The following is a 25,558-nucleotide window of genomic DNA, read 5'->3' as shown; positions in this document are numbered from 1 at the left end:
GCAGAAATAGCTGATGATAGATAGATAGATCCATAGATAGATAGAAAGATAAATGGATATACAGACAGATAGATCTTCCCTTAGGAAACCAGACCCAAAAACAGGCCTGACTATGTCATGTTCACAATTGTTTCCCCACTCCCAGAATATTTTTGGCAGAATAGGTCTTCAGTAAACAATTGTTTCTAGATTTAAAAGTAAATTAATGAAGGTTGAACTCTGCTCTTCCTCAAAAGTTCTTGCTATCAACACAAGAAGCATGAGAAGTCTTAGAGTTGAGAAGGAAGGGCAAGTTCAAGGACCACAAAGGTGACAAGTTGCCTATGTGGCAGCTAGTCACAAACCTATAGGTAGAAAGTGAAGGTAGGAAGAAGCACAGACTTGTTGGCTTGTTTGTGGTTTTAGTCATGGAGATGTGTGTTACACTGTAGCAATCTTCTCTACTTTAGTTGGCTCCATGATCATGGAAAGACTCAACCAAACCAGCAGTGTCTCTGAGTTCATCCTCCTGGGACTCTCCTCCTGGCCTGAGGACCAGAAGCCACTCTTCATCCTCTTCTTCATCATATACCTGGTCACCATAACAGGGAACCTGCTCACCATTCTGGCCATCCACTCTGACCCCCATCTGCATACCCCCATGTATTTCTTCTTGAGTGTCCTGTCTTTCACTGACATTTGCTTCACAACAACCATTGTCCCCAAGATGCTAGTTGACTTCCTGTCAGAGAAGAAGACCATCTCCTATGCTGGATGTCTGACCCAGATGTATTTTACATATGCCTGTGGTAACATTGACAGCTGCCTTCTGGCAGGCATGGCCTTTGACCGCTATGTGGCCATCTGTGACCCCTTCCACTATGTCACCATCATGAGTCGCTGCCGCTGTGTCCTGCTAGTGGCCTTCTCCTGCTCATTGCCTCACCTCCACTCCCTTCTACACATACTTTTGCTGAATCAGCTCATCTTCTGTGACTCCACTGTTATCCACCACTTCCTCTGTGACATCAACCCTCTGCTGAAATTGTCCTGCTCCTCCATATTTGTCAATGATCTCACAATAAAGACAGAAGGACTAGTTGTTTTGGTGACCCCCTTCCTATGCATGTTTTCTCTTATGTGTGAATCCTTCTTGCAGTTCTCAGGATCCCCTCAGCTGCTGGGAAACACAAAGCCTTCTCCACCTGTGGCTCCCACTTCACTGTGGTGATCCTGTTTTATGGAAGCATCTTCTATGTCTATTTACAGCCCTTGTCCAGCTACACTGTTCGGGACTGAGTGGCTACAATAGTCTACATGGTCCTGTCCTCCATGCTCAACCCTTTCATCTATAGTTTGAGAAACAAAGACATGAAGAGGGGCCTGGGGAAGCTGATTGGCAGGAGGAAATCCTAGCCAGAAGCTTCCTGGACATGTTCATGGGTTTTGCTGCTGGTTTCTGATATACATAACAAACTCTTATAAGTCATCAAGTATGACTCACATGTGGCATAGATGTTGAAATGTGTCCACTTGTTTACACATACAACTATCAACCATGGAGACTTTATGATGATTCAGTAATAGGATCCAGGTCTTTCAGAATCTTGACTTCCAGTTTTCATATATCTGCATCTGTCTTCCTACCTTCCTCTTCTTCAGTAAACCACATCTTTATTTGCTTAAGTGCTGTTGAAACCTTTCTCTTTACCCCAAATTTCCTGTGACTGATTTACATCTGTTCAATGACTTTTGATTCCCTTAATATCCTTCTGCTTTTAGGTAAATTTCTGTGTTGAACTAATTTTTTGAAAATCATTGAAGTGATTTAGTAAAGAGAAGCAGTTAGACAGAGAGTGACAAGATTGAGATTCTTATAAAACTTAAACTTCCATCAAGTGAGGAATGTGTCTGGTCCAACAGTTATACAAGGGATTGTGCTTCTTCCTTCTTCCATATTTTTGACTGCAAAGTGTTCTGGGCTCTGTAGTGAACAAAAGTTCAACTCTTAGCCCTGCTTAGTCAAGTGACCTATTAGTTCAGCACACAACTGCCCTGATAATCAGGCCAGTGTGCATGAGGCTGAGTTGCCTCTGGGTCTCTAATCATCTGGTATCTTTGCCTCAAGGCACTGATCTTGTGCCCTCTCTTAGCTTCAGTTCCCCTTAGAGATTCCCCTATTTCCACCATCATAACCATCCACATCTGTCTTCTTCCCAGGGAAAGAATTACATGTACTTAGAATTATTCTCAGTAGCTTTGAGCTGAGATTTACAACTCATATGTGAACACTGAAGGCAGATATAACTCAGAGCTCTCAGTACCATGCAGAGATATATTAGGCTGATCTGGGAAGTAGAGAGTCATCTAGGCAAGGACTTTATTCTCTTCATTTTTGTTTCATCCTTTATTCTCCATTATTTACTCTGTGATGTTAGGCTTTATTTCATAAGAGTATTTTATCATTTATTAATACTATTCTCCTACATTCTTCCCAGGGTTACTATTCAGTAGGTCACATGTGGGGTTTGTGAATCTTCACTTTAATAAGCAATTCCTAGAAAAAACTAACCAGGACTTTTTTTTAGATGTATTTATTTTATTTGTTTATTTTTGGTTGTGCTGGGTCTTCATAGCTGCATGGGCTTTCTCCAGCTGCTGTGAATAGGACTACTCTTCCTCTGCACACAGGCTTCTCATTGCAGTGGCTTCTCTTGTTGCAGAACACAGGCTCTAGAGCACGTGGGTTCAGTAATCGTAGAGCACGGTCTCTGTTGCTCCGCAGCATGTGGAATCTTCTCAGACCAGGAATCAAACCCGTGTCCCCTGCCTTGGCAGATGGATTCTTAACCACGGGAACCACCAAGGAAAACCCTAAACTGGTCTTTATGTGAGAAGCTTCATGACTGAAAATTTCTGATCACTCCTTATGTCCCATTGTTTGAATTTCTTAAACCCATGCCTCTATTAATACTCCATGAACTGTATAAAGCTACATGTAAAGAGACACTCACTGCTTCCAGCATTGTTTATGAAAGTAAAAAATTAGAAAAATTAGAAACAACCATATGTCCATCAATAGGGAATTAGATAAATAATGGTGACTTTCTTCCATAGAAAGAATATGTAATAATTACAAATAATGAGATGTATATCTATCACTGACCTGAAAAGCTCTTATGAATACAAAGCAAAATGTTTAAGAGAACGCTTGCTAAGATAAATATATGTGAATGTGAATATACACTTGAGTATATATAAATGTTACTGGTGAGATTATCAATATATGTTATTAATATATTAAGGAAAAAGTCATCCCATTAAAAATAGTTAACTCAACACCATAAAATTGTGTATGAGGTATGTTGTTGGACTTAATGTTTAAATATAGTGTTTCCCTGTTTGTGGATAAAATGTAAATTAATAACCTGTATTAAATTTTTAAATAAAATATTTAAATCTAGGAAAGAACAATGGACTAAGAAAGAAGGAAATAATGTTTGCTTTTTACTTTGTGCATATTTGTATTGTTGGAATTTATTGAGGGGAGATGTATTTTTTGTCTAATTAAAGCATTAATCACTAAGACAATTGTAACAAAATCTGCTGCTTTTTTGTTCATCTTCAGCATTTTTATTTTGTTTAATCAATTTTGAGTTTATTTTTCTGTATGGTGTTAGAAAGTGTTCTAGTTTCATTCTTTTACAAGTGGTTGACCAGTTTTCCCAGCACCACTTGTTAAAGAGATTGTCTTTTCTCCATTTAATATTCTTGCTTCCTTTGTCAAAGGTAAGGTGTCCATAGGTGTATGGGTTTATTTCTGGGCTTCCTATTTTGTTCCATTGATCTATATTTCTGTCTTTGTGCCAGGACCATACTGTCTTGATGACTGTGTCTTTGTAGTATTTATTGCAGTATTTAATTTAAACAGCAAGAATGTCATGTCAGCAGAGGAAAGAGGAGATAGAAAGAAGGTCAGATCAGCAAAGGGACCCTCCACTCAGTGTCCTGATTCTCATACTGGAAGGAACTAGAGAAAGAGGAAACACTCGGTGCATGAAGCAATCGCAACTCTACACAACGCAGAGTTATCAACATCAACACTTTGACTTTGGAAGAGAAAATCTTGATCTTAACACTTTTCCTCAAGACTAAGCATGACCATGGACCTATGACTACGTCCCTTGAGTCAGTTTGAGTGAGGTCCAAGAATTTTCATTTCTAACAAGTCCTCAAGTGATGTGACATACTTAGAAACAATACTGTGAGAATCACTAGTCTGCCAGACATCAAGGCTCACTATATACCTATGGTCATTAAGGCTCTGTGGATACTGGTGAAGTGCTAGACAACAAGACAGCGAGCATATGATCGAGAACCCAGAAATACACCTACACGTTGGTATACACTTGACTTATGAAGGAGGCACTGAAGAGCATCTTTTCATGAATGGAGCCAAGAGTGTTGGACCTTCACATGGGAAAATAAAACTGGATTTCTACCACACACTGTGTGCCAGACTGAACTCCTGATGAATTACAAACTTACATATGAAAACCAAAAGCTATTAGGTTTTTTTTTCACTTATTTTTATTAGTTGGAGGCTAATTACTTTACAATATTGTAGTGGTTTTTGTCATACATTGACATGAATCAGCCATGGATTTACATGTTTTCCCCATCCCGATCCCCTCTCCCACCTCCCTCTCCACCCGATTCCTCTGGGTTTTCCCAGTGCACCAGGCCCGAGCACTAGTCTCATGCATCCAGCCTGGGCTGGTGATCTGTTTCACCCTAGATAATTTGAGAAAACAATATAGGAGACTATCTTTGTCTCCTTAAGATAGAAAAATATTTATTCAATAAGAAACAGAAAGCAAGCACTAACCATAAAAGAAAATAGTAAATTGTGTTAAAATCAAAGGATGTTATAGAAGAAAAAGACAAATGACAGAATGGTAGATGATATTTGAAATTCACAAAACCAACAAAACACTCAGATTAAGAGTACGTAAATACCCCAAGAAATCAGTAAGAAAAGCAGGCAAAGCCAGGAGTTGAGGGGAATGGGCATCCATGAAAAAAGAATTGAATAAACATTTCACAAAAGAGAAGGAAATCTAAATGACCAATAATCATGAAAAGATGCTGCATTTCATTAATAATCAAGAGAAATTTAAATTGAATCACAATGGGAAGTCATTGCACACCAATAGATAACAAAAATTAGAATTCTGAGGATAACTATTAAGGGTTTAAGAAAATATTTAGTAATATAAATTTGTGGTCTAGTAGGAATATGTGTGTGTGTTAGTCGCTCAGTCCTGTGCAACTCTTCATGGCCCCATGGACTGAAACCCATCAGTCTACTTTGCCCATGGAATTTTCCAGGCAAGAACACTGGAGTGGGTAGCCATTGCCTTCTCCAGGGGATCTCCCTGACCCAGGGATTGAACTTTGGTCTCCTGCACTGCAGGCAGATTCTTTACCATCTGATCCACCAGGGAAGTAGAAATATAAATTGGTACAGTCAATTTGGGAAACAATTTGTTATCATCTTTGTAGTATAGGTAAGGATACAGCATGGTGACTTGAATTAACAAGACTGTATTGTATATCTGAAGTTGTTATGACAATGGATTTTAAAAGTTGTCACTACAAAAATCATAACTATGTATGTTAACTATCTTTACTGTGATAACCATTTTGTAATAAAAACATCTATCAAATCACTGTGTTAGACACCATAAACAGTGTTATGTGTCCATTATATGTCAATAAAGCTGGAAAAAATAAATAATACTTGTCAAGAAGATAAATGAATAGAAAGAAAGACAGACACATGAATAGTAAGTGGAGGAGACAAGACCCAAAGCCAAGACTTTCTGTCTCTACATTATTTACTCTTAATATGTAGACTCAAGTTTTAAAAAATAAACTCACCACTAAGGAAAAGGACTCATGGGTATTGCATGAGGCAGTGGTTTATTTTGAGGGCAGTAGCCAAATGTACTTTGTTTCCTGTAACTTTGCTATGGATGATGGTCACCAAAATACACCATGTTTTCTACATAAAATTCAAAATAAAATTTTCTCTCCTATTTTCATGCCAAGAAGTGGTGTTATCCTCATTTAGTAAAGGAAGAATTTTAGGCTTCTATAGGCTAAGTAACTTCTTAAACATAACTACTAACAGAAAAAGGCAGTATTCTAATAAATATCTCTTTTCCTCGACACTAAACTTCAAACACTGCTCTGAGAATAAACTCTGAAAACACATGCATTTTGATCCAACACCCATTTGCTACATATGACAATATCCTTTGCATGGCTCTGGGCATTAAACATACATAAACATTAACTGCATACCACATGGAGAAATGTCTAGTCCACACGCCAACCCAGATACTGGGAAGCACAGACCCTGAGAGCACATAGATCTACCACCGCATTCCCTGAAAGCTTTAACCTTCCAATATGTTAACCTATGACCTGCCAGGATCTAGAATACACACATTTGAATGTCCTAAAATAAAAATATTCACCCCAATGAGTATTTGTCCATATAAAACATAGTTGGGAAAACTGAGGCATGCCCATAAGATAGTGCACTGAGGTTCAGAAGATCTGAGATTAGTCCCAACATCTAAACAGGAAATCTCAAGGGTCCCCTCTCCCCTCGGAGTCAGCAGTGCTGGCTGTGATTTCCATTCTGCTTTCTCTGCCTACAGAGATCCCAGGACAACCTCTCTAGAGAGGTCATCACACCTCAACTCCCTCAGGCTAACAAGCACCCCAGAGGCCAGTAGAGCAGACCCCAGACTCGTGAGAAGCTGGCTGGGTTTCCTCAGTCAGGGGAGTCCTCCCACTGGAGTCAGAGCATCTCTGCCTTCTGAGATCTGGAGCTGGCAGAAGCAGCAGTGAGCTAGGGACCAGATGTTAGGAAAGTGGCGGTTGTGGTCAGGGAAGGGAAACCTGTTATCACTTTGGTTTAGAAGCTCCTCTTCCATCCCTGCTTCTCTCCTTGGCAATCAGTCCAGAAGTACATGGGAGACACATGCCAAAGCTGAACTTTGGCTGAGAAGCAGAGTCGACTTGATTAACAGATGTGGTGCACATCATCTTCTGGAGTGGCTGGGAAGGAAAGAAAAGCATCTCGATGTGGAGGTGAGCTTCAGAAGTTAGCCACTCACTTGGCTACTCCAACCCAGTTTGGTACCTTACTCTTTTCTCCCTGATACTTTCAAATATTTCATGGATTGAGAAGTCATAGGTCCATGGTGGTAAAACTTCCTTTTGGAATTTGGTTTTAAGTCCAGCCTGTTGGACTTCTAGGCCATATATACCATTTGTTTTTATGGAAACAAAACCCCAGCAATAGAAAGAAAAGAGAGAGAGAAAAAAAGATTGCAATCTTCACCTGATCCACTCACCCTCTGCTTTTAGAGTGCTCTTCCTGATTCTCCCATCAGAAATCCTCCTACTGCTTCTAGTCATCAACCTGGGTGTTCCTCACTTCTCTGAGCTAGAGAATCAATTCCATTAATTCACCAAATCTCCGCTAATTTTTGTATCGCACATTCCCCAGGCAGCCCTTTCACAAATGACTCACTTTTGAATATTGATCTGCGTGTGATGTACTGCTTTACAGACATGGTGTCTCCCTTGTTATTCATAAAACATCAGGAACCAGCTTGTGAGCAGGTGATGCAGGATAAATCAAACCCCTCACTTTTTGTCTTCAGCAGAGGGCGCTGTCACTGCACGACACCAGCTCCCCACACCAGGCATGCCACAGTCATACATGGCCAATATTTCCACCCGATTTGGCCTGTTAATCATGGATACACAAATTTTCAAATTCCACCATCTCTACAACACAGAAAGATAGGCCACCTCTCTAGCAAATAAAAAGGTAAATTCTGAATATGGAGAAGTGTGTCAGAGAGTATAAGGGCAATTCTAGTAGGAAATTTTTAGAACAATAAAACCAGTGCCTTTGTTGATGGTGATAGACGATTAACATACCATAACTAGAGGAGGGGAAGCCTAACACCGGAGAGCATAAACTCAGAGTGAGCCAGCTTGGAGTTCCAATCATGACTGCTTCTCACGTCCTTAGTGAACTTCAGCAAACCACTTCACCTCTGTAAGCCTTAGTCTCCTGAAATGCTTCATAATTCCTTGGGATTTAGTGGCATGTTTAGCATAAGCTTGGTACATAATACTTACTCATAAGTATTGGTTATTGTTATTAGCTTTAATTATGATTCATCCAATTACTTGAGGCATAAACAAATATTCCTTCCATAAAAACCTGCCAAATCCTGAAATTAGCCAGACAATTTGGCAGTGAGGGATGTGATATGTTACGTACATAAATTAATTGATTTTGAGAACATCAAGAAATAGAAGATAAAGGGAGGTGACACAGGGACTGATGAGGATCAACAGCTTCTCCTGCATGCTGACAATATGCTTTTCTCTCTTCTAAGTGTTTTCATGCATTATCTCTCCAAATCTTCATGAGAATGTGAATATTTGTGTCCTATATTACACGTGAAGTACTTGTGGCTTAAAGATGTTTAATAACAAATAAAAATATGAGCAGTTAATTGTAAATGAAGGAATATATTAATTTAACAATGTTAAATAAATTAATATATCAATAAATAAATTAATATATAATAAAAGACTTTAAGGCCTTCCCAGGTTGTGCTAGTGGTAAAGGATCTGCCTGCCAGTGTAGGAGTTGTAAGAGACAAGCATTCAATCCCTGGGATGATCGCCCAGAGAAGGGAATGGCACCTCACCCCAGTATTCTTGCCTGGGAAATTCCGTGGGCAAAGGAGCCTGGCAGGCTATAGTCCTTGGGACCTCAATGAGTTGAACATGAGTGAACGACTGAGCACACACACACACACATAAGGCTTGATGACCTGGGTATGACTGGAAGACACATATTTACATGTTTCTCAGGTTTCTTTGAATAAATATATGAGAGAAGAAATTTTAAAACAGGAATTGTATAGTTAACAATGGATGCCCTTCTGTACAAAAGTGGTTTAGGACAGGGGATTAATGAAGGGATGAATCATTTACGAAAGAGGGGAGACTTGCACAGACTGATGTAAGTAGCATGCCATGAGTTAAGGGGGGCTTAACCTTTCAAAGGTTAAGAACCTTTCATTCTGTGTACAACAAGGAAAAAACACTGTTGAATTGGATTCAATATTCCTCTCAGATATTCACTGTTGATTATTTTGGCAAATGCTTATTTCTATCGAAGACATGCAAAGTCTAGTTTTATAACAACTGAATTTGCCGTTGTAAAGAATGTGGGTCCTGTGACTTCAATATCTGAAATTCTCCCCACCTCCAATGATCTCTATCTGCTTATACTAATAATACTCTATTTTTAACAAATGTATCACTCAGTTCAGTTCAGTTCAGTTGCTCTGTCATGTCCAACTCTTTACAACCCTATGGACTGCAGCATGCCAGGCTTCCCTGTCCATCTCCAACACCCAGAGCTTGCTCAAACTCATCTCCATCCAGTCGGTAACAGTATCCAACCATCTAATCCTCTGTTGTCCACTTCTCTGCCTGCCTTCAGTCTTTCCCAGCAAGAGAGTCTTTTCCAATGAGTCAGTTCTTCACATCAGGTGGCCAAAGTATTGGAGTTTCATCTTCAGCATCAGTCATTCCAAATTCAGAACTGATTTCCTTTAGGATGGACTGGTTTGATCTTCTTGAAGTCCAAGGGACTCTCAAGAGTCTTCTCCAACACCACAGTTCAAAAACATCAATACTTTGGTGCTCAGCTTTCTTTATAGTCCAACTCTAACATCCATATATGATTACTGGAAAAACGATACCTTTGACTAGATGGACCTAGTAAAGTAATGTCTCAGCTTTTTAATATGCTGTCTAGATTGGTCATAGCTTTTCTTCCAAGGAGCGAGCATCTTTTCATTTCATGGCTGCAATCACCATCTACAGTGATTTTGGAAGTCAAGAAAATTAAGTCTTCCACTGTTTCCATTGTTTCCCCATCTATTTTCCATAAAGTGATGGGACTGGATACCATGATCTTAATTCTTTGAATGTTGAGTTTTAAGTCAGATTTTTCACTCTCTTGTTTCAATTTCATCAAGAGGCCATTTAGTTTCTCTTCACCTTCTGCCATAAAGGTTGCATCATCTTGGCATCTGAGGTTATTGGTATTTCTCCCAGCAGTCTTGATTCCAGCTAATGCTTCATCCACCCTGGCATTTTGCATGGTGTAATCTTAATATAAGTTAAATAATCAGGGTGACAATATACATCCTTGAAGTATTCTGTACAGCTACATATATGTATCGCTACCTGATATTATACTACATATACTGTTTGTGATCTTCTGACTTATCACCCAAGCTACATGAATTACACAAGGGCAAGAATTTTTGTTCTATTGCTGTATTCCCAGCAGGGACACAGATTTCACTGACTAGGAACTAAAGAACTTGAATCAACGGGTCCAGCTGTGATGGTTTCTAAAGGAAAACTCTTCTTCTGTTCCTTCAGATTTCAGCATAAGGCCCTTATGATGACATGGATTTGGGAAGGAAGGACCACATCAAGGGACTATGAGAGTAGCAAGCTTTCCCAGCACAACTGCTAATAGTGCCTAAATAGAGGACAACAAAGACTTGCTGGGTTCTTGTAATTTGGGTTATGGAATTGGAGCATGATAAATAACAAACCTTATTGTACATAACTAGACACAAGGCAATGGAAAGACTCAACCAAACCAGCAGTGTCTCTGAGTTCATACTCCTGGGACTTTCCTCGCGGCCAGAGGACCAGAAGCCACTCTTTATCCTCTTCCTCATCATATACCTGGTCACCATAACAGGGAATGTGCTCATCATCCTGGCCATCCACTCCAACCCCCAACTGCACATCCCCATGTATGTCTTCTTGAGTGTCCTGTCTTTCATTGACATTTGGTATACAACAACCATTGTCCCCAGGATGCTGGTGAACTTCTTGTTGGAGAAGAAGACCATCTCCTATGCTGGGTGTCTGACCCAGATGTATTTTTTCTGTGCTTTGGGCAACACTGATAATTGTCTTCTGGCAGCCATGGCCTATGACCGCTATGTGGCCATCTGTGATCCCTTCCACTATGTCACCATCATGAGCCGCCGCACCTGTGTCCTGCTGGTGGCCATCTCCTGCTCATTGCCTCACTTTCACTCACTCCTACACATACTTCTGCTGAATCAGCTCACTTTCTGCAACTCCAATGTTGTCCACCACTTCCTCTGTGACATCAACCCTCTGCTGAAATTGTCCTGCTCCTCCATATTTGTCAACGATCTCACAATAAAGACGGAAGGACTGGCGTTTTGGGTGACCCCCTTCCTATGCATTGTTTTCTCGTACGTGCGAATCCTCGTAGCAGTTCTCAGGATCCCCTCGGCTGCAGGGAGACACAAAGCCTTCTCCACCTGTGGCTCCCACTTCACTGTGGTGATCCTGTTTTATGGAAGCATCTTCTATGTCTATTTACAGCCTTTGTCCAGCTACACTGTTCGGGACCGAGTGGCTACACTTGTCTACACGGTCCTGTCCTCCATGCTCAACCCTTTCATTTACAGTCTGAGAAACAAAGACATGAAGAGGGGCCTAGGGAAGCTGATGGGCAGGAGGAAATCCTAGCCAGAAGGAGGAAATCCTAGTCTTTTGGGGATATGTTCATGGGTTTCTCTGAGGCTTAGATCCTGTTTCTGCTAGTTCTCGATACATGTAATAAACTCCTGTAGGTCAGCAGATACGACTCACATGTGTCATGGATGTTGGGTTGTGTCCACTTCTTTACACATACAACTAGTAACCATGGAGACTTTATGATGATTCAGTAATAGGCTCAAGGTCTACCAAAATCTTGTCTTCCAGTTTTCATATATCTGCATCTCTCTTCCTGTCTTCCTCTGCTCCAGGAAACCACATCTTTTTCATTGCTCCAAATGCTGTTGAAACCTTTGTTTCCCACAAAATTTCCTAGAACTTAACATATATCTGTTCAATAACTTTTGATTCCCTTAATCAAATTTGGCTCTTGATGTAATTTCTGTAATAAACTAGCTTTTTGAAAGTTGTTGCAGTGATTCAGAAAAGAAGAAGCAGAGAGAGAGTGACAAGATTGAGACTCTTAAGAAATGGAAACTTGGGTGATGATGGAGGCTGAACCCGGCTGTGAAAAAAAAAAAAAAAAAGAAATGGAAACTTCCACCAAACAAGGACTGTGTCTAGTGCAAGAGCTATCCAGGGATTGTGCCTCTTCCTTCTTCCATATTTTTGACAGCACAATGTTCTGGGCTCTGTAGTGAACAAAAGCCCAACTCTTAGCCCCGCTTAGCTAGGTGACCTAGTAGTTCAGCACACAACTGCCCTGATTATCAGGCCAGTGTGCATGAGGCTGAGTTGCCTCTGAGTCTCTACACTGGTCATCTGGTGCCTCAAATATGCCTCAAGGCACTGGTCTTGTTTCCTCTCTCAGCTTTAGTTCCCCCTAGAGATTCCCCTATCCATAGCCACCATCATAACCATCCAGATCTGTCTTCTTCCCAGAGAAAATACATACATTAATTCTATGTACTTAGAATTAATGATTCTAAGGAGAGTATTAAAACCCACATGTGAACATTAAAGGCAGATATAACTAGGAACTTCCAGAACCATTCAGAGACATACTGAGTGCTCTGGGAAGTAGAGTCATCTAGGCAAGGACTTTATTCTGTTCACTTCTGTTTCTTCCTTTATTCTCTATTATTACTCGGTGATTTTATACTTTATTTTATATCTGAATATTTTATCATTTATTATTCTTCTATGTTCTTCCTGGAGCTATTATTCAATAGGTCTCATGTGGGCCTGTGAATTTGCATTTTAAGGAGCACCCCCATTGAAAAGACTAACCTAGTCTTTATGTGGGAAGCTGCATGACTGAAAATTCCCGACCACTCCCTATGTCCCATTATTTGTATTTCTGGACTCATGCCTTCAGTAATGATGTATCAAGTGTATAATCTACATGTATACAGACACTCACTGATTGCAACATTTTTCATAATAGAAAAAATTAGAAAAATTAAAAATAATCTAAATGCCCATCAATAGAGAAATAGATAAATAGGGTTCAATTTTTCCATAGAGAGAAATAATCTGTAATAGGTATATGTAAGGAGGTATATTTCTAGGACTGACCTGAAAAGCCATTATGAATATACACCAAAATGTCTATGAGTAAACCTGTTAGGGTGAAAAAGAAAAGCATATATGTGTGGGAGGGGGTATATTTTTGTGTATCTGCTGAGATTATATACCCAGTAAGAAAACATACACCCTTACACACACACACACACACACACACACACACACGTATATATATATATATATATATATATATATATATATATATATATATACCGCTATACAAAAGACTAGAAGGAAATAATGTGTACTTTCAAGTCTGCACATATTTTTAACATCAGAACTTTTAGACAGGGACATATATTTTTTTGTATAAATAAACACCAGTTGTTAAGAGCAGTGTAAAATCTATTGCCCTGTTTTTCATCATCATTGAGTTTTGTTTAAGTAGCAATAATATCATGTCATGATAGGAAAGAGCTGGTATAAAAGAGGTCGGATCACCAATGGGACCCTCCACTGAATGTCCTGATTCTCATTTTGATGAACTAGATAAGGAGGAAACACTCCATGCATGAAACAATCGCACTTCTACACAACATAGGGTTTTTGCTATCAACACTTTGGGTTTGGAAGAGAAAATCCTGATCTTTACACTTTTCTGCAAGACTGGGCATGGCCACGGAGCTGTGGCCATGTCCCTTGAGTCAGTCTGAGTGAATTCCAAGAATTTTCATTTCTAACAAGTCCTCAGGTTATGCCACATACTGATTAAGAAAAATACTTTGAGAATCACTAGTCTACTAGATATCAAGACCCACTATAGACCTATTGTAGTGAAGGCTATGTGGATATTGGTGAAAGACTAGACAAACACGACAGCTGCTATAAAATAGAGAGCCCAGAAACACAGACACCCCGCCCACTGTGGGTATACACTTGACATGAATGAGGCACATCTTTTCTTGAGTGCAGCTTAAGACAGCTGGCAAATCACATGGAAAAATGAAACTGGATTCTTACCACATACCATATGCAAAAATTTACTCCTGATGAATTACAAACTTAAATATGAAAACCAAAAACAAAAAATTTTTAGAAAGTAATATAGGAGAATATCTTTTTCTCCTTAAGATAGGAAAACATTTCTTTAATAAGAAACAGAAAGTAAGCACTAATCATAAAAGAAAATTGCAAATTAGACTCTGTTAATATCAAAGACATCATAGCAGAAAAAGACAAATAACAAAATAGTAAAAGGTATTTGAAATTCATAAAACCAATTAAAACATCCAGATTAAGAGTACATAAAGATCCCTAGAAATCAGTAAGAAAAACAGGCAAAGCTGGGGGCTGAGGGAGATGAGGGACGAGGAAAAAAATTAAATAAACATTTCACAAAAGAGAATAAAATCTAAATGACCAATAATCATATGAAAATATGATGTGTTATGTTAATAATCAGAGAAATTCAAATTAAATCACAATGGGAAGCCATTGCAAACCAACAGATAACAAAAATTAGAATTCTGAGGATAAATATGAAAAGTTTAAGAAAATATGAAGCAATATAAAATTATGCTGTTAGTAGCAATATAAATTGGTACAGTCACTTTGGGAAACAATTTGCTATCATCTGTATAGTTCAAGTAAAGATATAGCAAGGTGACTAGGTTTAACAAGACTGCTGCACATTTGAAAATTGTTATGACAGTAGATTTTAATAGTTGTCACTACAGAAATCAAAACTATGGATATGTTAACTAACATTATTGTGGTCATCATTTTGCAATAAGTACATCTGTCAAATCACTGTGTTGTACATATTAAACAATGTTCTATGTCCATTATTTCTCAATAAACTGGAAATAGATAGTATTTGTCAAGAGATTAAATGAATAGAAAGAAAGACAGCCACCTGAATAGTAATTAGAAGATGCAGGACCCAAACCCAGGACTTTCTGCCTCTATAGTATTTACTCTTAATATGTAGACAAAATTTTTAAATTAAACTCACAAGTAAGGAAAAAGATACACGTGTGTTGTATGAGGCACTGGCTTATCCTGAGGGCAGTAGCAGAATGTACTTTTTCCCCTATATCCTTGCTGTGAATGATATTCACCAAATACACAAGTATTCTCTGTAAAAAATCCAAAAGGAAATTTGCTCTCTGATTTCAGTGCCAAGAAGAGTTGTATCTTCATTTAGCAGAGGAAGGACCTGAGGTTCATAGAGGCTAAGTAACTTCTCAAAAGCAACTACTAAGAGGCAAGATCAGCATTCTAATAAGTATCTCTTTTCCTCATCGCTAAACCCCAAAGCTCTGAGAGTAAACTCTGAAAAAACATGCATTACTTCATCCAAAATTCCTTTGCTATATGACAATAACGATTGCCTGACCCTGTGATTTAAACATATATGAACTTACATTAGCCTAATCCCACATACAAAAATGTCTAATCCATGTGCCTCCCCAGACACTAAAAAGCATACTCACACCATTGAACTACCCCTCACTGAATATCCTAAAAATTGCAACCTTCTCATTTTGACTTGTCTTCCCCAGATCTAGAATACATGTTGGTCGACATCCGAATCCCCCCAAATTGAAGTATTCACCTACATAAATATCTGTCCATCCCTCATAACTCATAGTTGGGAAAACAGAAGCATGCCCTTGAGATGTCACAGAGAGGTTAAGAAACTCAAAGATCAGTCCCAACATCTAAACAGGAACCCTCAGGGGTCCTCTGTCCCCTTGGAGACAAACCCTCTGGAGAGGTCATTACACCACAACATCCTTAGCCTAAAAAGCATCTGAGAGGCCACAGAACAGACCTCAGACTCGTGAGAAGCTGGCTGTGCTGCCACAATCAAGAGAGTCCTCCCACTTGAGTCAGAGCATCTCTGCCTTCTGAGATCTGGAGCTGGGAGAGCAGCAGTTAGCTAGGGACAAGGCGTTAAGAAAGAAGGGTGGGGGTTGAGGTCAGGGAAGGAAAACATGTTACCCCTTTGGAGTAGTATATCAGCTCCTCCTCCATCCCTGCTTGTCTCCTTATCAATCAGCCCTGAATTTCATGGGAGACACATGAGGAAGCTGAGCTTTGACTGAGAAGCAGACACGACTTGATGAACGGACATGGTGCACATCAGCTTCTGGAGAGGCTGAGGAAGAAAGAAAAGCATCTGGACATAGAGGTGAGCTTCAGAAGCTGGCCACCCACTTGGCTACTCCAACCCAGTTTGGTACCTTACTTTTTTTCTCCCAGATACTTTCAAATATCTCACAGATTGAGACAGCATAAGTCAAGCAGAACTTCCATGTGGCTTATGATCTTTAATTCAGCCGGTTTGATCTCTAACCCATTTATACCATTTGTTTTACTGGAAGTAAAACCCCACCAGTAGAAGGGAAAGAAAAGAAAACCCATTGTATTTACAGCCTGATCCACTCACCCTGTGTTTTTAGAACTATTCTTCCTGATTCTCAGATCCAAAACCTTCCTCCTTTTTTTCTAGTCATCAACCTATATGTTCTCCACCTCTGTGACCTGCAGCACCCAATCCCATTAATTCACTTAACTATCCACTAATTTTTGTATTCCACATTCCCCAGTCAGTCCTTCCATAAATACTTCACCTTTGAATATTGATCAGTGTGTGATACACTGCTTTACAGACATAGTATCTCAGTTGCTAGTCATTAAACATCAAGAATGTGTTTGCGAACAGGTGATGGAGGACAAATCAAACTCCCACAGTTCAATTTCAGTCCAGGGCACTGTCCCCTGCAGGACCCCAACTCCAATCACTAGACACTCAGCGGTCACACATAGTCAAGTTTTTCCACCTGATTTTGGCCAGTTTATCGTGGAGATTCAAAATTTCAACTTCCTCCATCACTACTTCACAGAAAGATAGGCTACCTCTTTTGCAACTCCAAGGATGGATTCTGATCATGGAAGAAGAAACATTGTCAGTTAAGGGAGATGGAAGGGTAATTCACATAGGAAACTGTCAAAATGAGGAAAACAGTGTCTGTGCCTGACTGTGATAGACAGTAAATATACCAAAACTAGAGGAGAGGTACCATAAAGCTTCAGAGCATAAGCTTGGTGTTCGATACCTGATTGCTATTCAACTCCTTAGTAACCATGAGCAAACCGCTTCACCTCTGCAAACCTTAGTTTCCTGAAACAATGCATGCTTCACAATTCCTTATCATGGGATTTAGTCAAATGCTTAGCATCAGTTTCATAGGGAATATGTATTTGTATTTGTAAACCCTGGTTGTTACTTTTTGCTTTAACTACTGATACACTCAAATCACTAGATGCATGAACAACTATTCCTTCCATAAAATCTTGCAAAATGATACCATGCCATGAGATAAAGAGGATTAGCTTCCCATTCTGTGCCCAAACAAGGAAAATAAAACAACGTTGACCTAGCTCCACCATTCTTCTTAGACTTGCCCTGTTGGTTGTTTCGGCAAACCCTTACCAGTTTCCCAGACATGCAAAGTTAAATCCAATAGGATAACAACTGAATGTGCTTTAGAAGGAATGATGGTTCTGTGACTTCTGTGTTTCACCATTCACACCCCCCAGCCATCTCCATTGTCTTTATAATATCCTATTTTGTTAACAAAACTTCTCTTTACCTAGTATAATATTATATATTCGGTTTGTCGATGATCTATCTCCCAAAATACTACACAAAGCAAATATTATTTTTTTGCTATGTTCCCATTAAGGAAACAGTGTTTTCCCTAGCGTAGGAACTAAGCAACTTGAATCAAAGAAGACCACTCTAATGGATTCTACAGGAAAACTCTCCTTCTGTACCTACAGCTTGCAATATAAGGTCCTTATGATGCCCATGGATTTGGGAAGCTAAGACCACATCATGGACCATGAGTATGACAAGCTTTTTCTGCACACCTGCTGTGAAAGTGAAAGTGTTAGTGGAACCATGGGACTGTAGCCTAACAGGCTCATCTGTCCATGGAATTCATCAGGCAAGAATACTGGAGTGGGTAGCCATTCCCTTCTCCAGGGACTCGTCCCAACCCAGGAATTGAACCCAGGTCCCCTGCATTGCAGACAGATGCTTTGGGAAAGTACAGTTGCTAATGGTACCAAAAAGAGGAAATAAAGACTTGTTGGGTTCTCCTGATTTGGACAATGGAACTGGAGCATGTGAAATAACAAAACAGTTTGCATATAACTTAGACCCAAGTCAATGGAAAGACTCAACCAAACCAGCAGTGTCTCTGAATTCATCCTCCTGGGACTCTCCTCCCGGCCTGAGGACCAGAAGCCACTCTTCATCCTCTTCCTCATCATATACCTGGTCACCATAACAGGGAACCTGCTCATCATCCTGGCCATCTGCTCTGACCCCCAACTGCACACCCCCATGTATTTCTTCTTGAGTGTCCTGTCTTTCACTGACATTTGCTTCACAACAACCATTGTCCCCAGGATGCTGGTGAACTTCCTGTCACATAAGACCATCTCCTATGCTGGGTGTCTGACCCAGATGTATTTTATATATGCTCTGGGCAACACTGACAGTTGGCTTCTAGTAGTCATGGCCTTTGACCGCTATGTGGCCATCTGTGACCCCTTCCACTATGTCACCACCATGAGCCACCGCTGCTGTGTCCTGCTGGTGGCCTTCTCCTGCTCATTGCCTCACTTCCACTCACTCCTACACACACTTCTACTGAATCAGCTCACCTTCTGTGACTCCAATATTATTCATCATTTTCTCTGTGACCTCAGCCCCCTGATGAAATTATCCTGCTCCCCCACATTTGTCAATGAAATTGTGTTAATGACAGAAGCATCTGCCTTTTTGGTGACTCCTTTTCTATGCATTGCTTTTTCTTACATACGGATCCTCATCACGGTTCTCAAAATTCCCTCAACTTCTGGGAAATGCAAAGCCTTCTCCACATGTGGCTCGCACCTCACTGTGGTAACACTCTTTTATGGAAGCATCTTCTATGTCTATCTACAGCCTGTGTCCACCTACACCGTCAGGGACCATGTGGCTACAATTGTCTACACAGTTCTGTCCTCCATGCTCAATCCTTTTATCTACAGCCTAAGAAACAAAGACCTGAATCAGGGTCTGAGGAAGCTGCTGGGCAGGAGGAAACCCCAGGTGGCACCCCCTTGATGTACACACAAGGGAATCTTCCCCATTTGAATCTGGTTTCTACTGGCCCTTGGTGAACAAGCAAGCTCTTGGAGGTTAGCATTTTTAACCCATGTGAGAATAGGAATTGTGGTCAATTACATCCATTGATGAAGACCCATTATTTGACTTTGCTTCTGCTTAAATCACGATGTTCTTCACTGTTTCTCCTCTTTCCTATGAAGATTCATCACATTGCATCTTCCAGATGAGATGCTCTAAACCAATCTTTTTCCCACAGATATTTCCTGAACAAATTTCTCTTTTCAAGACTTATCCTCAAAAATCCTTCACATTTCAGTATATGGCTAAAAATAATTACTTAATTTGTAGCTGTTAGATGCCTTTGCAAACATTTGAAAGGGGTGATGGAAGGAAAGGAGGAGGAGAAAGAGCCCATTTTAGCTAACTTTCACTTTGAATATTTTTATAATTCCTCATTTTTCTCATTCAAAAATGTTTTCGTGTTTAAAACTTAAGTTTTCACTTTTTCTCTTCTCTTAGTTTTTCTATTCCTCCCTCATTATATTGTTATGACTCTATTTCTTTTCAATTTCATCATTTTGTAACCAAACAACTAAAAATTGCTAATGACCAGAAAGCATAAGAGCCAAGAAATTATCCATTCCCCAGGGGAATGTTGAAATCTTTCCTCCCTCTATCTATCACTAAAGTATGCTTTAAAACATATAATTTAATACTTATTCTAGAAACTTCAAGTCTTTAGAATCTCACTGACAGAAATATTACCATAACTGTATGTTGAGTATAGAGATTTTATTTGAGTGAATCTCAGTTTTTAATATAGAAATAGGCCAAAACATAAAATCTTATTAATAGGAAATAAATCAATTATGATTAATTGCATTATTGTTTTAATGTGTAAGGGCTGTAATAGATAGGAGAATGGGAGATATTTGTGTTTCAAATACTAGTGTGCATCCATAAAAAGCCAGAGGTCTGATCTTCAAGGCAGAAAACTTTTCCAACCCATCATAATAAAAACAGTGTAAACCCCAAGTAGCAGACAGATAGTGACTTATTTGGTAATTGTTGTTGTTCATGTTCAACTCTGCCACCCCATGACCTGCAGCATGTCAGGCTTCCCTGTCCTTCACTGTCTCCTGGTGTTTGCTCACACCCATGTCCATTGAGTAGGTGATGCCACCCAACCTTCTCTTCCTCTGTTGCCCCATTCTCCTCCTGCCTTCCATCTTTCCCAACATCAGTTTTTTCCAGTGAGTCAGGTCTTTACAGCAGCTGGCCAAGTGTTGGAGCTTCAGCTTCAGTATCAGTATCAGTCTTTCCAATGAATATTCAGGTTTGATTTCCTTTAGGATTAACTGGTTTGATCTCCTTGCTATCCAAGGGACTCTCAAGAGTCTTCTCCAGCACCACAGTTGGAAAGCATCAATTCTTCAGCAGAAATGGACAAAAGAAGCACTCTGGTAGCCTCATCTTGCTGCATGACTATAGAGGGCAGTAGAGATGAACCAGAGCTGATTATCCAGAGAAGCCCAGTTTGGGTTAGGACAGGTAATAATCTGAAAAGGTGGAAGAACTTAGGCAGTTGAGAGAGATCACCTAATGAAAAATATGGGCAGGAAAGGGATTCAATATTCCTTTCTTAAAAACTACCTCAAAGCAAGAGTGTAGTGTTCTTAACTGTTGATCTCATGTGTAGTGCTGAGTCATGGCCAATACAAGAGATGTTCCAGGATTCATTTTTCCATCAGAGGAAGAATTGGACCAAACCTGCACTAAAACAATTTTCTGAGACCTTTTATTTTGTTGTTCAGGTTGCCAAATTGTGTCTGACTCTTTGAGACCCCATGGTCTGCAGCATGCCAGGCTTCTCTGTTCTTCACTATTTCCTGGAGTTTGCTCAAATTCATGTCCATTGAGACCTTTTATATACAATTTACGTACAATTTAGAGAGACGATGTCAATGAGTTCCTTAAAGACCTGCCTAAACTATAGTAATTTGGGATTATCACTTTAGTCACGTATTATTACATTTGCTATTACGTTAGGAGGATGCCTGCCTTTGAACCTCTGTGACATACTGTGACTGTCAGGTAGTAACTGCTACTTTATGTTTCTGTAACCAGAATAATACCCTGGTTAAAGCAAGTACTTGATTATGAGAGAGACATATTACTGTCCTCTGCCTGACACATTGGAATCAAATTTGGTCTTTTAACTACACCAGATTTGAATGTGAATGGAAAACTATACTGGAAGGAATTTAAAAAGTTAAAAATGGAACTGCTACATGATCCAGCAATTTCACTTCTGGGTATTTACCTGAATAAAACAAAAACACTAATCCAAAAAAAAAAAAAAAATGCACCCTGATGTTCACTGAGGCATTATTTACAATAAAGAAGGTATGAAAGCTAACTCAGTGCTCATCAGTAGATGAATAGATTTTAAACAAGATGTGGTATGCATGAAACAGAGCAGGATGCTATTGTTGGGAGGTGCCCACCCCCACCACCACCATGTCCTCTGCCTGCCTTTTGTCTATGGAAAAATTTAATCAAAGAATAAGTTTAATCAGAGAAGAAACACAGAAACAAAAGAAAACAGTCACAGGAGACCAAATAATAATGTGGTCATTAAGCATGAACTAAAGTCAAGGACCTTTAGTTCTTTCTCGAGGGCTGTAGATAATATTATGAGCCACATCCTGTGAGCTGTCTTATGGATACTAGAATACCACCGGGAGAAGTTAACTACTTGATGACCAGACTGCACCCAGAACATGAGGAGCCACAATTCTGAGAACTGGCTGGGAAAAAAAGGGCACATATGGACCTTGAAACTGAAGATTAACTGTACCTAAGACAACCAAGATGATGCTGGTCAGACCATTGATGACCAATTTGAAAATGACTATGCTGTTTCTATATGTAGCTCACCCCCACTCCCGCACCCCCCACTCCCACCCCACCCCACTCCCACCCCACCCCCTCCCACCCCTCCAGTCCCCTGCCACTCAGTCTGTAAAAGCTCTCACCCCCTGCTTGTTGGGGGAGGGGTGGAAGTCGGCCTTTGGACAGATGTTGGCCACCCTCCCCCGCTGTTGCCAGCACCTGAAATAAAGCAAACTTTCCTTTCCACCAACCTGGTCTGTCTGTTGACTTTTGAGAGGTGAGCAGCCAAACCCTACATATCTTTTGGTAACATGCATATAAAATGAAATATTACTCAGCCATAAAAAATGAAATCTTGCCATTTGCAACAAGATGGATGAACTTGAGGATATTATGCTAAGTGAAATAAGTCACACAGAGAAAGAAAAATACCATATGATATCACTTTAATATGAAATCTAAAAAGCAAAACAAAATGAAAACAGACTCATAAATACAGAGAACAAATGGGTGACAGCCAGAGGGGATTTGGAGGGAAGGGGGAAAGTGGAAGGGGATTAAGAGATACAAGCTTCCAGTTATAAATAAATAAGCTGCAGAGATGCAATATACATCATAAGAAGTATGGTCAATAATAAGGTAATAACTCTGTATGAGGACAGATGATTACTGACTCACAGATACAGAGAACAAATTAGTGGCTACCACTGGTGAGAGGGAAGAGAGGAGGGGCAATATAGGGTTAGGGATTTTTTTAAAGGTTATTATGGAATTATATGAAATCATGTAAGTGAAACCTCAAAATTGTAAAGCACTATATAATTTAAAGAATCTTTCATTGAATAAAAATAAGGATCTAAATAAAACAACTTCCCCTTAAAAAATAAAACAGAGAAAGACAAGTACTGTCTGATAATACTTATATATAAACTGCTGAAAAAAACTACTGAAAAAAAGACACAGATTCATGGATACATGAACAAACTATAGGTTAGCAGTAGGGAAGAGGCAAGACAGGGGTAGAGAATTAGGAGTTACCAACCACTATGCAGAAAATAAGTAACTTACAAGGACATATTGTTAAGCACATGGAATATACACACTATTTTATAGTAACTATAAATGGAATATGACTTTAAAAATTATGAATCACTGTGTTGGATACCCAAACTTATATAATATTGTACATCAACTATACCTCAATTTGAAAAAAATTTTTTTTTAAATTTCTGAGTGAGCAGATATAAAAGTTCTCACCAAAACAAGTCAATAAGTTGTAACCATGTAAGTGTATGGACGTGTTAACTAACATTACTGTAGTGATCATTCTTCAAAAGATACATGTTCTGTGTGAGGCAGTGGTACTCTGAGGGTGGTAGCAGAATGTGTTTTATTTCCTATAATATTGTTGTAGGTATTATTCACTTTAATATACAATATTCTCAGTATAGAACTCAAAAGGAAGTTTCATTTCATGTTTTGGTGCCAGAATTGTTACACTGATTTGTCAGATTAGCTCATAGAGGCAAAGAAGCTTATTAAAAGCAACTACTAAGTAACAAAGCCAATATTCTAGTAAATATCTCCTTTCCCCAACACTTAACCTCAAAACACTGCTCTTGGTCTAAACTATGAAATACACACATTTTTTTCCAAAGCTCCTTTGCTTAATGTGACAGTAACTTTTGCTAGAGCCTGCCCTTTAAATATACATTAATGTTGACCTAATCCCACCTACGGAGAAGGCAATGGCACCCCACTCCAGTGTTCTTGCCTGGAGAATCCCAGGGACAGGGGAGCCTGGTGGGCTGCAGTCTATAGGGTCGCACAGAGTCGGACATGACTAAAGGGACTTAGCAGTAGTAGCAGCAATCCCACCTAGTAAAATATTTAGTCCACATGCAGACAGACAGTGGAAAGCATGCACACACCATTGATCTACCCCCACAGAAACCCCTGAAAACGGTAGCCTTTAACATCGACTTATGCCTTCCCAACACCTAGAATACACCTTGGTCCACATCCGAGTCTCCAAAAATAAAAGTATTCACCCACATAAATATTTGTCCACTCTTGATAATCCATAGTAGAGGAAACTGAAGCATGCCCTTGAGATGTCGCAGTGAGGTTTGGAAGCTCTGAGATTAGTCCTAACATCTAAACAGGAAGCCTCAGGGGTCCCCCTGTCCCCGTGGAGTCAGCAGTGCTGACTGTGAGTCCCATTCTGCTTTCTCTGCCTACTCTCTACTCCCTCTGTGGGGACAAACTCCCTGGAGAGGTCATCACACCTCAACTCCCTCAGCCTAACAAGTGCCCCAGAGGCCAGGAGAGCAGACCTCCGACTCATGAGAAGCTGGCTGGGCTTCCACAATCATGAGGGTCCTCCCACTTGAGCCAGAGCATCTCTGCCTTCTGTGACCTGGAGCTGGGAGAAGCAGCAGTGAGCTAGGGACCAGGTGTTAGGGAATAAAAGGGGGTTGAAGTCAGGGAAGGAAAACGTGTTATCCCTTTGGAGTAGCATATCAGCTCCTTCTCCATCACAGCTTCTCTCCTTGTCAATCAGCCCAGAAGTTCATGAAGAAACTGAGCTTTGTGTGAGAAGCAGACTTGACCTGATGCACAGAAGTGGTGCAGATCAGCTTCTGGAGGGGCTGGGAAGGAAAGAAAAGCATCTGGACATGGAGGTGAGCTTCAGGAAACTGGCCACCCACTTGGCTACTCCAATCCAGTTTGGTACCTTACTCTTTCCTCCCAGATACTTTCAAATATCTCATAGATTGAGAAATCATAAGGTCCAAGTAAAATTTCCATATGCCATTTTAAATCCATCCAGTTGGACTTCTAAGCTATCTATACCACATTTTTTATTTTTTTATTTTTTTTTAATCATAACAAATTTTATTGGAAAGCTTCAAAACTAAATTTCAAGCAATAGAATGGATCTCTAAAAGTTAAGCAAAAACAAGTTACAGAAGGTAGAAAAGCATGTAGGTTTTTTTGTTTGTTTGTTTTTGCTCACTTTCATTGGGGAATATTTAATATTTAAAGTTGTACATAATCAATTACACTGATGAATAATGCCTGTAGTTAACAAATTATGGTGTTGTGTACGTAAAGTCTTGTTAAGAGGGTAAATTCCATGTTGTCTTCTTGCCACTTAACATGTAAAAATATGTTTATTACTTTGATTGTGATGATGGTACCATGGGATATACATATGGCCAAATTCATCAAAATACATGAATTGATTATATACCACATTTTTTTAAATGTTGGCTTCACCAGGTC

At 39.7% G+C, this 25,558-nt stretch overlaps 2 protein-coding genes and 1 pseudogene across 2 annotated transcripts; all 3 read left to right on the top strand.

Annotated features, from left to right (window-relative positions):
• The first annotated feature begins 457 nt into the window (after positions 1-457).
• Positions 458-1,395, top strand: LOC110146657 (olfactory receptor 1L8-like; annotated as a pseudogene).
• Positions 1,396-10,743: 9,348 nt separating this feature from the next.
• On the top strand, positions 10,744-11,688 carry LOC110146678 (olfactory receptor 1L8-like). The gene has a single exon (XM_020907616.2). It carries the CDS (start codon positions 10,756-10,758, stop codon positions 11,686-11,688), a length of 933 nt encoding a protein of 310 aa, XP_020763275.2. The 5' UTR covers positions 10,744-10,755.
• Positions 11,689-18,427: 6,739 nt separating this feature from the next.
• LOC110146656 (olfactory receptor 1L8-like) lies at positions 18,428-19,372 on the top strand. Its single transcript, XM_020907581.2, has one exon. The coding sequence runs from the start codon at positions 18,428-18,430 to the stop codon at positions 19,370-19,372; it is 945 nt and encodes a 314-aa protein (XP_020763240.2).
• The last annotated feature ends 6,186 nt before the right edge of the window (positions 19,373-25,558 follow it).

Source organism: Odocoileus virginianus, chromosome 2, assembly GCF_023699985.2.
Source record: "Odocoileus virginianus isolate 20LAN1187 ecotype Illinois chromosome 2, Ovbor_1.2, whole genome shotgun sequence".
Classification (NCBI taxonomy): Eukaryota; Metazoa; Chordata; class Mammalia; order Artiodactyla; family Cervidae; genus Odocoileus; species Odocoileus virginianus.
This window is presented reverse-complemented; position numbering and strand designations above follow the sequence as displayed.